The sequence below is a fragment of the Aptenodytes patagonicus genome, chromosome 2 (genome assembly GCF_965638725.1).
Source record: "Aptenodytes patagonicus chromosome 2, bAptPat1.pri.cur, whole genome shotgun sequence".
NCBI classification, from domain to species: domain Eukaryota; kingdom Metazoa; phylum Chordata; class Aves; order Sphenisciformes; family Spheniscidae; genus Aptenodytes; species Aptenodytes patagonicus.
Window position 1 is genome coordinate 121,608,098 of NC_134950.1, and position 13,600 is coordinate 121,621,697.

Genomic DNA, 13,600 nt, shown 5'->3' on the forward strand with positions numbered 1-13,600 from the left:
GTGAGATTTTGTAAACTGTTCACCACCTGGAAATAAGGTAAACGACAATCTCTGGGTTTTTATGGTTATATTTTTCCTGGAAACAGCAAGAACATTTGTAAAATGAAGTTGAGCTTAACGTCATGCTTGACTGGATAGACAAAAATATTACATAGCATGGTTATGACCTGTTTTTCTAACAAGGAAGGAATAAACTCACTGACAGTCATGATTGCAGCTTCCTGGGAGAGGAAAGGAATGCAAGTTGCACTACACTGAAGGAATATAGAATCAGGTAGCCCGTAACTGGACACAGCACTCCAGGTGTGGCCTCACCAGTGCCAAGTAGAGCAGAAGGATCACCTCCCTTGACCTGCTGGCAACCCTGCTCCTAATACAGCCCAGGATACCATTAGCCTTCTTTGCAGGAGGGGCACGTTGCTGGCTCATGCCCAACTTGGTGTCCACCAGGACCCCCCAGGTCCTTTTCTGCAAGGCTGCCTTCCAGCCGTTCGGACCCCAGCATGTACTGGTGCATGTGGCTGTTCCCCCACAGATGCAGGACTTTGTACTTCCCTCTGTTGAATTGCACAAGGCTCTTGACTCATCTCTCTAGCCTGTCAAGGTCCCTTTGAATGGGAGCACACTCCTCTGGTGTCTCAGACACTCCTCCTGGATCCTGTTTGTCTCTCATCCTCCCTGAGGATGCTACACAGCCTGCTGACTTCCTCTCTTATCTTCTCTACTTGGTGACAGCTCTTCAACAGCAGCAAACCTCCTGCATAAAAGACGACCATCTCTCCCTATCTCAGGGAGAGACCCCAGGCACTCCCGGCAGCCTGGGACTTGCAGGGCTGCATCCACCATCTGAAGCTCTGTCTGGGTTAAAGTCTCTGCCCTGGCAGGGACACGTGCTCCAAAACCAAGGAATGCATCCTGTGGCACATCACCACCACGTCTGAAGTTTTAGGCTGTTCTGAACTCAGATGAGGACCCCTTCTTTGCACCCTTCCACACAACTGCTGCATCTGTTGGCTGTCTCTAGGAGCTGTGCTCCAGACCTGGCTGTTACATAGGGGTCTCCCAAGCACCAGCTAAAAAGGTGCTTGATCATCCCTAATCAGCAGCAGCTGCAACAAAGGCTCCAAGCACCCTTGTGTCAAGGGCAGCTGACAGCTTCTCAGAAGTCACTAGAGATTCCTTGGGCCCACAACCCTGTGGCTCCCCCTACCTTGCCCTTACCTGGCAGCAGCAGACACCCTCAAGTTTCTCAGAGGGTTCCCAGGAGTCCCCAGGTGATCCTGGGCCCTGTCCCCTTAAAGCTCCCAAGGCAGAACCCAGTCTCTCGTGCAAAGTGCTGTGTCTGTTCAATGCTTCTGGCAGCTGCGCTCAGAGAGCTGTGCTCTAGGCCTGGCTCTTATATAGACCTCTCCCTAGCCACCAGCTAAAAGGGTGCTTGACGTTCCCTAATCTGGGGGCAGGGAGATGGAACGTCACTTTGCTGTATCATACATTCATGCAGCACATTTTAGACTGGCTTAAAAGACACACTGTCTCACAAGTTTAATGAGACTGGTGAGATGACATTTGATTTATTTGATTATGTTTTAGGGTCAGATGAGTTTTATTTTGTTAACTTGGTAGGGACTGGCTCAGTCTTCTGTCTGAAGCATATGAAGAAAATAATGACAAAGATGTGCTTTGCAGTTTTGGAATACAGAAGAACAGCTGCAGCCCTAATACTTTTTGGGAGGAACTAAATAGTGTATCTTCATCCAAGTGTGAAGACTCCATTTCCCAATTGCCAACTAAATTGTAAGAACTAATTCTTTACATCACCTACCCCGGGTTATAGCTTAAGAGTGTGTGTGTGTCCCCCAGTTGCTAATAATTTAAAATGCTTGGATATGTAAATATTCATCTTTCTGCCAATATCTTCAAAAATTAATTCAGAAGGAGGGCTAAGTAGCCTTGTGTCCATACTCTTGAGTGAAGCTGCCCAGCAGATTCTATGACTGACAGCCTTTGTGGTTGTGGATTGGATTGAGGATCTCAAAAACAAAAAGCCACGGGAAGGCAGAAAAATCTGCTCTAACAAGCCACAGCAGTACAGCTAAGGACCACTGTTGACTCTCACCCTGTATGGCTCAACACAGAGGGGAACTCATCACATTTCCACCAGCCTGTTATAAACTAGCATCAGTCTCAGCATGTAGTCCAAAAACTGCAAGGACATTTTTCCAAGTCATTCAGAAATCAAATGCCCTTCTTGCTTAATCACTCAGATTTCAAATCTCACATGTTCATATAGAAGAGTTACAATGACAACAATGCACACATTCAGTGTGCAAGCCTTATGAAGCTTAACAGAATACTATTAACAGTCAAAAGCTAGATTTTAAAATTCCAGGCCTAACTCTTGGTTTCAAGTCATCTGAATTCCAGTCAAAACCAGTGAGTTGTATAAGAGGAATCCCATAGGAATGAAGTAGCCAACTGCAATCAGTATTTTGCCTAAAAGTTTTGATGTAGGTTGTGGAGGTAGATTTAAGCAAAGGATCCAAACATTCCCTTGGTACATAGTTTTCTTCCCCACTACAAAGAAATTGACTCAATTTACACTAGGCAAGACCACCACTCCTGTTGTGATATCTTGCGAGGCACATCCTCCATTCTATTAAAAGGAGTTTAGGCAGTATAAAACCTTGCTGGAAATGGCAGAACATTACTAGCCTCAGCATGATAAGGTTGCAGTGTTTGAGAGACACTTTTACTTAAATAAAGTTTGCCTTCCACAGTGAAAAGAGTAGGGAGGTACCCAAGATTCTAATAACAATGATAGAAGAACAGTCCTTGTTATTGCAAAATACCAAGAAAGCAACAATCAGTTTTTTCAGAAGTAAACATTTTGCATGATTAAAATATTTTACATGGATGATATTTTAATCATGTGAAATCAAGTATCACAATGAATTTAAGAAATCTGAAGGTGGCATTGGAGAAGTTACTTTAGCTCATTTTATAGTTCTGTAGCATTTTTATCCTTGATTTATCTTGTATTACAACTTACACAACATTTATATAAGCCTACAAGAACAGTACTAGTAAGCAAAACCACATCTGAATACTAAGAAAAACTAGTTTGTAAATTTGGTTTACTGACAGAGAACAGAGATGTGCTCAACAGAGACCCTAGGTTTTCAGTAATTACTGAAATCGCCATATGCACACACACATCCACACCCCTCAGAAATCTCATTGCTTTTTGATTCTAATAGGTCATATCTTGATTCAGTTGTAACCACTACACACAGTTAGAAGATTAAGCAGAACAAGTTCAGTAGACTGGAGAACCAGAAAAGAGTCAGTATTAAAGTGCACATCACTGGCATACAGCACTCAGGCATCCAAGAAATGAGTGTAGCATAAATACTTGCCCCGTATAAACTTTTATATGACAAGTCTTGCTAGTCTGGAACTCAGTAATCAAACAAGTTTAATTTCTAGTTTCTCATTATACCCAAGCTGCAGAAGATACTTCATTTTACTGAAAACCTTCCCAGACCACAGCTTCCCTGCTCTATCTTTGCATTGAAGCTCTCTCTTCCTCCATCCACACTTGTGCTTAACTTCTAGGACATGTTCAATGCTTGTTTTTGTATTTTAAGGAGAAATAATAGAATACAAGTATAGATGGCATTTTGTGAATATCAAGTTACTTTTGAGAACAGTTGTACTCCATGCATCCTTTACTGTAGGGTCTAATATGTCATTATGCTCTATTAAAGATGGATGTACTAACCCAAGAAGACCTAAAGAAGCAATCAACAAAAAAAATCAGGAACCAAAATGGAGATATCCATTAAGAAAGTGGCCCTATTAAAAGCATTTACACTCTTTTCATTTTGCAATCCAGAGAAGATAATTTATCTTTTCACTCAAAAATGATTGACTGTTTTCCTAAATTCAAGTGTTCCCTTGTGATACGCTTCCTATGGTAAAAAGGAAACACAGCCCTCACTGCCCCCTGAAACAGTACCTGTTCAGTCACAGTAAAACAAGTATGCATGAGCATTAATAGCTACTAATCTACTTTTTAACTGAATGAAAATGCATCTGTATACTTTAAAAGCTTGATATTACACCACTCCAAACACCCATCAGCTCTTCAGAAAACTCCCATCATTTCAGTGCAGCTGCCAGTTACCTTATATGCTGAATTCCTCCTGGAAGTAATATTTCTCATGGATTCTCTCCTGGGAGCAAACGCAAACACAGATGAACTCAAGCTAGAGACTGCTGAATCTATCCAAACCACCACAGAGCCTCTCTTATTAAATATAAATGTATTATTCAGAAACTAAAAAATCACAAATAGGCATGCAGTATCACAAGTTCCCTATTAACAAGCAGGAGAATACTAGATAGATAATGAGAACGAATTATAAAATCGCAATGGGTATATGTGAACATGTAAGTGCATGTGCCTAACACAGAAATCATGTACTATAATTCATATACAAATGACATTTTAAACAGCAAATAAATTCTTCAGAAGTACAGTGCTCAGAGAGAGATAGTCCATGGAGAATTGGACCACTGTTTTCTGAGTGCAGCTTAAAATTTTGGTTTGGGGTTGCAAATCAATTAGAACTTTTCACATAACCTTTTTGACAAACAAGCTTTCTCCCTTTCATGTTGCCATTCTAAAGTGGGAACAAATGAAGACGATAGTACAGTTTAAAAGGCATTTATTTTCAGAATCAGTTTACTTACTAGGCTTAAGATAGCCACATTTTTTCATCAACTTCAGGGCACTTTACAAGACTTAAAAAAATGCATTTGAGGAATTATTTTCATTTTGAGTAGAGATTTAAAATTTGGTCATCATATTTTAAAGTTCTTTCAAAAGGATAACTACAAATCCAACTGTACATCGATACACATATATTTACACATCAATACTATATATGCATATACACACACACACTATTTTTTTTTATATATATATATATATATATTTAGAACACCTCACTTTCCTACTTCTGTGGGCCTCAAAATATTTTTAAGTAATCCAGTACTGAGGTTCAAAGGTTCAGACATCTATCTTGTTTAAAACTTACAAAATGAGTCGGGACAGAGCTGGAGATATGGATTACAATCAAGACAGAGGTTAAAGAGTCACTGAGCATGGTAACTGGCCATGAATGTGTTCAAAACCTCCAGCAGAAGGAAGGAAAAAAGCTGCTCTCAATTACCAAAATCAACCTCCACTGCCCTCAGATGGGAGGGGTGGGAATGCAATTATAACCAGTGGAAAACCAGATGCGTTCCCTTTCCCTAATTCCAGTTGTTCACAGTAGGTACCTGAACATCATTAAAACAATGAGTTACAGTGCAAGACTGCCACTATTGGGTTACCATTCAGACTATTTCCAGCCTAAGTAGTTATGCTTTAACTGGTGTGGTTAAAGGTTATAAAATGTTGCTCTTCCTGATAAGCTCTCTCCCTAAACAACAGAAAGCCTTACAAAAGACATACTTACATATATTAATAATGCACAATATTTACATGTATTAAAATATACACAAACATCCCTCTTGTTGTCCAGTGTTTCTCAGTGTGTGAACATTTCCTGAATAAAGCCACAACATATCCCTCCCTCCCTGTTACACCCTAGTTTCGAAGCTGATCAACACTACAACACACCAGGAACCATAAGCAATCAAAAGACTTAATTTCACACCTAAAAATAATCTGCAGTAGCTCAAGTTTTAATATTAATTTTATTTTAATTATCTTTGCATGTCTCTAAGAAGCTTGAAGAAGGTAAAGCAACAATCTGTATGTGTAGCGCCTCGTAATTCTGATAAAAGTATTTATTTTGCAATGAATCCTTTTCTGTTGCAGAAAAATTGATGAATTCTTCCTTCAGTTAAGGAAAACTTTGAGAGATAATGAAATTTCATTTTTGTTATTTATTAAATTTAACTACATCTGTAGAATTCTTAGACCACAAGGATACTGTTTTGAAAATAGCGGAAATTTGAAAGATTATACTAAAACTTTCCAATAGACAAGTTACAGTATTTGCTCACCCCCTCGTCAAGGTTTTTAAAACAAACTAAACAGGTACAGAAGGAGTGCCTTAATTGCAGCGCTGAAAACGAATCATTGTGCAAGCAGCCACACCCTGGAAAACACTCTCCAAAGTGATGATGGTACAATTCATGGGACTTTTCTGCGAACTTACTTAAAATAATATTTTTTGTTTTGATAGTTAATTTTTCCATAAACCAAAGTTTACAATCAATGCCATAATTTCCAAACATGCCAAAGTTTTATGTTCTTGCACTCTCATGTATAGATGCATTATACGACTTGTTCACAATAACTGAACAAGGGTGAAGTCAGAGATCTCAGTTTCCAGGGTATCAGTCTAAGGCTCAATCCAGATTTGCTTAAAATTCTTAAACTACTATCTATACACAAGTGTCTGTATATAAACAGTAAGGAATAAAAACTTTTATTTATGGAAGTTCTCCTTGTTCGGTTCCTCTTCTTTAAGCAGTTATTTCTCAATGAAAGCAGAAAACATGTTGTGGCAGGAACTACACTCAAAGTTTTTTCATTAAAGCCAGTTGATTGCATGAAATCTTCAATCACAGCAACATGGTAAAGTTGCAGTTATTATCCTTGTAAGCTAAAAGCTGGATAAAAATTGTTTAAGTACTCACAGTTACAGGCAGCTACTGCTATCTTGATTCCTCTGTTGTACATAGCTTCATTTTGTATCCATCCCCAACAGTCATGCACTATTGCAAGTGACATGCCCCACCAGCATCTCCGCTGGGAGAGTTAGGATGCTTCCAGGTGGATTTTTGCCTTCCTTGCCCCACTAGCAAAACATCTTTCCCATGATTATTGTAACAGTCCACCCACATAGACAATCTTATTCATGAGACAGGACTAATCCGGTTACTAAAGACTTGGGAAACCTGACATTTCAAAACATTTCTTTAAGCCAACTTCTGCCACCATTATAACAACACTAATGGACTGATACAAAACAAGGAATTGTAGTACAACTGATTCCATAGATCAGCTTCAGCTCACCTTTCCCCCTTCCCACTGTTTTTGTCTGACTGGGGGAGGTGGAGAGCATATGTAAGCTATTTACTAAAATACTTAATGCCTTTTGTTGAAGCATTACAGTCAGAAACTCAGTTCTTCATAGTCTTACTGCTTTTCTTTACCAACCTTGCTCCCTACAAAGTGAATTCTCCAGGTGCTTCAAAATGCAATGAACCCACCTTTGCAAAGGTTTGTGTTGAGCCCTGTAACTCATCCCTTCTGAGCTCCACAGTGCCTCAGTAAGCCTACCTACATCTATCTACTACTATAATCTATGTAAATCCACTACTATGTAAGTCTTAACTACTACAGCTTTAGTATATAACCTATTGGCTTGATACTCTGCAGGCTATTTAAACATGCAACACATGCAGAAGTGCAACAAAATTGCACCTTCACGTGAAACCATGGAGGGGGAAAAAAAGGAAGAATCATTTAATCATACATTACTCAATAAATCAGCAACTAGGGGATGAATCACAGAAGTCTTCTCTACTTGCACAGCTAAGTCAATACCCACAGTGGAAGAACCCAGAGAGACATGAATCCATTCACTATGATAAAAGCATCTACAGGCTCAAACAAAAGAAAAAAAAAAAAAGAAAAAAAAACCCAAAGAAAAAAAGAAAAAAAAAAAACCCCAAGAAGGTCACAACACTACATGCTGTCCCTCCAGGCACAAAAGGTACCTTTTTGTCCAATAGGATGAATATGAACAAAAGAAAGAACAAAGCGACAAACCATCTCAACCAAACGCTCAGAGTTTGGTTCTTCACCAGTCCTTCCTAGAAGTGTAAGCTGCAGAAAAATTATTTAATGTCATGTTGTGATGCTGGCACACAGTGTCATCAAACAACAGTACAATGTGTCAGAGAACGTGTTCAAAAAAAGCAAATATTGAAACAGGTCTAAGCTTTCTAGATTGTAAAAGTACAGAAATTTCAGTCTCTTGCCAGAGAGATCACAAACAAAAAGAAGTATTTCAGTTTCACCAATATTTGACAATGTGGAGAGGTGTATGCACAGATTACAAATGCAACTGCTGTTTTTGATTAAATGTTTCCTTTGTTTGCTATCTAGCACAAACTTGAAGACCAAAGCAATAAATCACAAACAGTTCTCTTGCTTTCCACAGTTGTAATAGAATTGCACAGACACTTCAGACAAGGTAACAAAAATAACACTATTTTATTTGTTCCTCAGCACAATTTCTGAATTTTTGACTTACGGAAGTATTTCAAGGTCTCTTCTATTTGCTCAGTTGTTAAGTCAATATTTGCATCAGGGGAAATGAGAGGTGTATGAAGCCAGTCGTCGTGGTCATAACCATAGATTGTATCTGCTCTTAGCTTATAATGAGGCAGCTGCTCTTCCAGTAGACTGATGATTTCAACTTCAGGAAGATTGGTACTATTGCACACATCTGGTAAGAGAAAGAGGACAATCTCTGTTAGTTGCTTTAAATTGAGTACTACACATACAAGCTAGCAAAGATGTCTGTTTTGGTATCAGAAAGATTTTTCTGCATGTAGAAAACAGCTAGATACTAATCGGTTTAGAAGATATGACTAGCACAAATGATCCCAGAATAGCATACTTACTAGCAGAAAATACAAAGGCATGCTCTTAGGGACAGAAAGCCCAACCTCTAGAAGCAGGGACTCATCTATTGAAGAATAAGGTGGGGGTCAATAGAGAACAAGTGAGCATTGACCAAGACAGGGTAGTTAAAACCTGGCTATGGAGAAAGGATTAGTACATACAGGAATTTACATTTTTTATGTTCTACTTGACAGATTATTTTTAGTTTGCAAGCTTTACGTATCTCCTTAACTTGGTCTTTGACCACAGTTCAGTACCACTATATTTTTTGCCTTTGCTGCTGGCAGATTTTTCTCAAGAAAAAGAAATCCAGGATTGCAATAGCAAACAGTGTCACAGTTCACACATAAGATGCACTGGTAAAGTTGGCTGCAAGAACTTTTAGGGAACCTTTCGACACTATCTCGACCTGCATTCTGTGATATCAGTCCCTCATGTTCACAAGTATATACAGTTTGCACAGTTTTAAAAATGGATACCAACAGCCATCAACAACTGCAAAAATGCTGCAATTAAAACTGGAGATTTAAATTTAGGACAAGAGGGAGCTGAGAAGTTTTAACACAGAAAATTCCGACTCAGCATAAAAACTTTTTTACCATAAGGATGGTCAAAAATGGGAACAGAGGCGCAGAGAGGCTGGGAAATCTCCCATCTTTGGAAAGATTGACAGCTTGACTAAACAAGGCCATGAGCACTCACTTTAAGAGACCTGCTTTGAGTAGAAGTCAGAACAGACGACCTCCAGAGGTATCTTCCAACCCATATTATTCTATAATGAAGAATTTTTTTTGTGTATGTGTGAATACCTAAAACAGGCATGATCATTTTAAATATATACATTTTAATTACCATATAAAATTAACTACAATGTCTTGCTCAATAATTGTTAAGAAACAGAGCAACCCCTGCTATCTTTTCTGTAAACACTTAGTACATCAATCTGCATTCCCATTTCCATGCCAGGACAAAAAGAAAAGAACACCACAGCCCACCCCACGCCCCAAATAAGAAAAAGGTATCTAAACCTATTTTGGAAGAGCAAGCGCTAAGGAAGGCCGCTCACATGCTGTGCAATGCAGCTCCATCTTTACCCTTGCAACTTTTGCTAAGACTCACTCCACAGTAAATAGCGAAGATTGTCAAGGCCCTGAGTGCACCCACAGGCCTTAATTGCCCTGACCAGGCTCATCAGGGACCCCACTCAGCACCCTCTGCCCAGTGGCCTGGGAGCCCCATTTAAACCCAGGGCCCCTGTCCTCCCCTGTGCAGTGCTATAAGGTAGGTCTGTGCCCAGCTCTGTCCTCTGCTGATACTGACTCATTGCCTGTGATTCCTGGATTGGCTACAGACCCGCTCAGTACCCGGTATTTGTCTGATGATCACTGGAGAGTCAATTTTAACCATTACTACCAGCACCTTTGCCCTGCTCAGGAACAAAAGGGACTGGGCTCTCAACAAGGATCCGGCCCTCCCCATCCTGTGGTCACACTCAGCTGCCAGCAGGGCTGTAAGGCAGCCCTGTGCTTGCTGCTCCCTGACAGAGACACCTATTTTCATAAGAGATAAACTCATTATTGCAGGACTGATGCAGATGTGCAATCTCACTGCAAGCTAGTGGAATTAACCTCTGTCAGGGGAGGGGAGCATGGGGAAGTAATACATACTTTTCTATAGACCATCAATTTTTTTTTTATATCTTTCTAATCCAGAAATTGCAGTGTCATAAGCATCACCCCAAGCACTAAAGACGGCAAGAGAGTTACTATTTTACCAGACAACAGGGCAGAGGATACAAAGATGAACTCATACTATTAATCTCCTGCCTATATCCATTACAGGATTCTATTGATTAAAACTAAAATCCACTTGGGAAAGTTGCGTTGTACCTTATGGTTCAAGGAGTCTGCTATCTACCAGGAGGTATTCTCCTCTGCTTTCTTCCAGGTTGTTCTGCTAACTGTTGTACATACATAAATGTTCTCCAAACCTCACTGCAGAAGTGGATGTGCAAAAGTTAGTAGGATTAGGTACCCACATGTGTAGCAAAGCTATTTTTATGGAGCTCCGTGCAATGCGAGAGTCAGCCTGCACACATCATTTTAAGAGGTCCTTGCAGCCCTCTTGGAGGACTACTAACTTACACAGAGAAACAAAACAAGACCTGTTTCCCATATGTCATAGTTTAACCTCAGTCGGCAACTGAGCACCACACAGCCGCTCGCTCACTCCCCTCCCCCCAGTAGGATGAGGGAGAGAATTGGAAGAGTAAAAGTGAGAAAACTCGTGGGTTGAGATAAAAACAGTTTAATAATTGAAATAAAATAAAATCATAATAATAATAGTAAGAATAAGAATATACAAAGCAAGTGATGCGCAATGCAAATTGCTCACCACCCACCGACCGATGCTCAGCCAGTCCCCGAGCAGCGGCCCCCCCGGCCAGCTTTCCCTCAGTTTGTGTACTGAGCATGACGTCACATGGTATGGAATGTCCCTTTGGCCAGTTTGGGTCAGCTGTCCTGGCTGTGCCCCCTCCCAGCTTCTTGTGCACCTCCAGCCTTCTCAGTTGGTAGAGCATGGGAAGCTGAAAAGTCCTTGACTAGTGTAAGCACTACCTAGCAACAACTAAAACATCAGTGTGTTATCAACATTGTTCTCATCCTAAATCCAAAACACAGCACTGTACCAGCTACTAGGAAGGAAATTAACTCTATCCCAGCCAAAACCAGGACACCATGTTTCCAAAGCTGAGAGCTAACCTGTAACTACAAAACTTTTTTTTCCCCTGGCTACCTTTTTAATTGCGGACAACATCCATCTTGGTGCCTGCAACCATCTGAGTTCAGAAAAGCCAGCTGATCTTCTAAAAAACACCTGTTGATGTCAACTAAACATTCAAAGATGTGTGTGTGTGTGTACATGCATACACATAAAGATTTTTTATATATCTATATCTACATATCTTTAAATATATAGATATAGATATATATCTTTGGATTACCTAATTGCTCTCACTGTCAAGAATATGGGGTTCGTTTTTTTGTTGGGGTTTTCTTTTCATTTGGTTTTTTTTTTTGCTGAAATGTTAGTTTGTCTCTTGTGAAGAATGTAAGAGTCTACACAGCCTGACTGAGGTGGTCTTCTTGGGAACAAGGAAATAAAAATGTTTGAAAAATTCAAACCTTTAGTGTCTTTCTGCTTTTAATTAGTATTTCAAAAGAAATGGACTGACTTTATAGATGAAAAGAGAAAGTTTCAGGCAAATAATTTTGTGCAGAGAAGTAAAATGGTTTGCTGTGTCATAAAAAGTAGCAGAAAATTGAATGCAGAAGAAGTTACCAATAAAACTTAGGAGGAAAAAAAAAAACCAAACCCACAAAAACCCCAAAGCCCACACATGCACACACACAAAAGAAACCTGTACAGTTTTATTGCGGAAAAGAAATCCACCAGAACATGAAGGACAGACAGTAAATAAGTAAGGATTATAGTGGAATACAAGTCAACCAAGACAATTTTTCTACTCTGTCATATAACAAATCTTGAGTGTTTCTGAACAATTCAAAAGGCCTAACAACTGGAAAAGATATTAATGAGTAACTGGAAAGGCAACTTATTACGATGCTATTGTCATTAACTTCTACTGCGATTTTAAAACCTGTACACCAGCAGGAAATAGAGGCAGGCTCTGATGTAACTGCCTATTTAGAAAAACAGGACACTGTAATTACACTTGTGTATGACTAAACATTAGTTCACCATTTAAATCAGAGCAATATTCTCAGTGCTACAATTACACAGTCTTCCCCTTCACTTTTCCTCCCCTCCTTTTTCTGAGGTACAGGCACTTGTTACGAGAAGGTACGCAGACTAACGCCATCCCCCATCCTGAAACACCAGTTACATTTTATAGAAGACCTTGACTGTGCTTCCAGATAGTTTTTAATTAATATTTCTGATTCAACTGAAAAGATAACGTAAGTTAAATAAGTTCTCTACTCAGAATAGCCGAGACATCATTTATGTTTTATGATTAAGTTAACCGAAGTCCAGCAGGCATAAAACCGTTGCACTTCCTCTTATCCTAAATGGTACCTTCATTTTACTGAGTTAAATATAACACCGTAAGCCTAAGACAATTAATTGATCATTAATAAAAATGGTACAACAAAATACAGTTGAATTATATCCTCATAAGTTGCTCTGTTACAGATTTTGGGTTTTGTCTAAGCAATTTTAAACTTGCAGTTTTCTGGACATCCTTGGCAAACAGAAACTTCTACAAGCAAATTACAAAAACTTAAATAGCTAAATGAATTATGAACTCATGATTCTTACTAAAGTGTGGGTCATTCCAGGTTCTGCTTTTGAAAGAAAAGAGTTAAGAAAGATTTTCTAAGGCTCTTGCTTACTGTATAAGTCTGCAGGTTTCAGCACTTTCTAGAAATAGTTATATATAAACAAAGAAAATTTGTTAATTCTATTCCATATTATTTTTGCAAGTAATGCATTCCAGTGCTTTGTTATCTTCATAGCTTAAATGTGGCACATGTACAAACACCCTCACTTCTTTTTGGTGCAAAATATATTCCTCCATGCCCTATTCCTCAGAAGATAAAGTTCCTCAGTCTGCTTTACAGGAGTTTTTGACATTATTCCTCTGTATGTTTTCTAAATGAGATTAAACCAAATTCTTTCTGACAGGTTTTTTTTTTTCTCTGATGATTTTGTTGCTTCCGTTTCTAATCCACTCTTTCAAGAAGATGCAAAACTGGACAGAACTCCCATTGAGCTCTCTTCTGCATTTTTTTCTTCCTACTTCACTACCTCTTGGATAATTAGTAATGGATTACTTACTAGCTTGTTCCATATCTTAGCATA

At 39.2% G+C, this 13,600-nt stretch overlaps 1 protein-coding gene across 9 annotated transcripts in view; it reads right to left on the reverse strand.

Moving 5' to 3' along the window:
- Positions 1 to 13,600, reverse strand: part of TRAK1 (trafficking kinesin protein 1) — a 143,093-nt gene that overhangs the window by 66,709 nt on the left and 62,784 nt on the right. For all 9 annotated transcript variants that reach the window (XM_076331006.1, XM_076331010.1, XM_076331011.1 and 6 more), the window contains exon 3: positions 8,343 to 8,537. Coding sequence is in view for 2 of the 9 variants with exons in the window: in XM_076331003.1 (XP_076187118.1) it covers positions 8,343 to 8,537 (195 nt within the window). In the remaining 7 variants the exon portion in view is untranslated. The remainder of the gene's footprint in view (positions 1 to 8,342; positions 8,538 to 13,600) is intronic.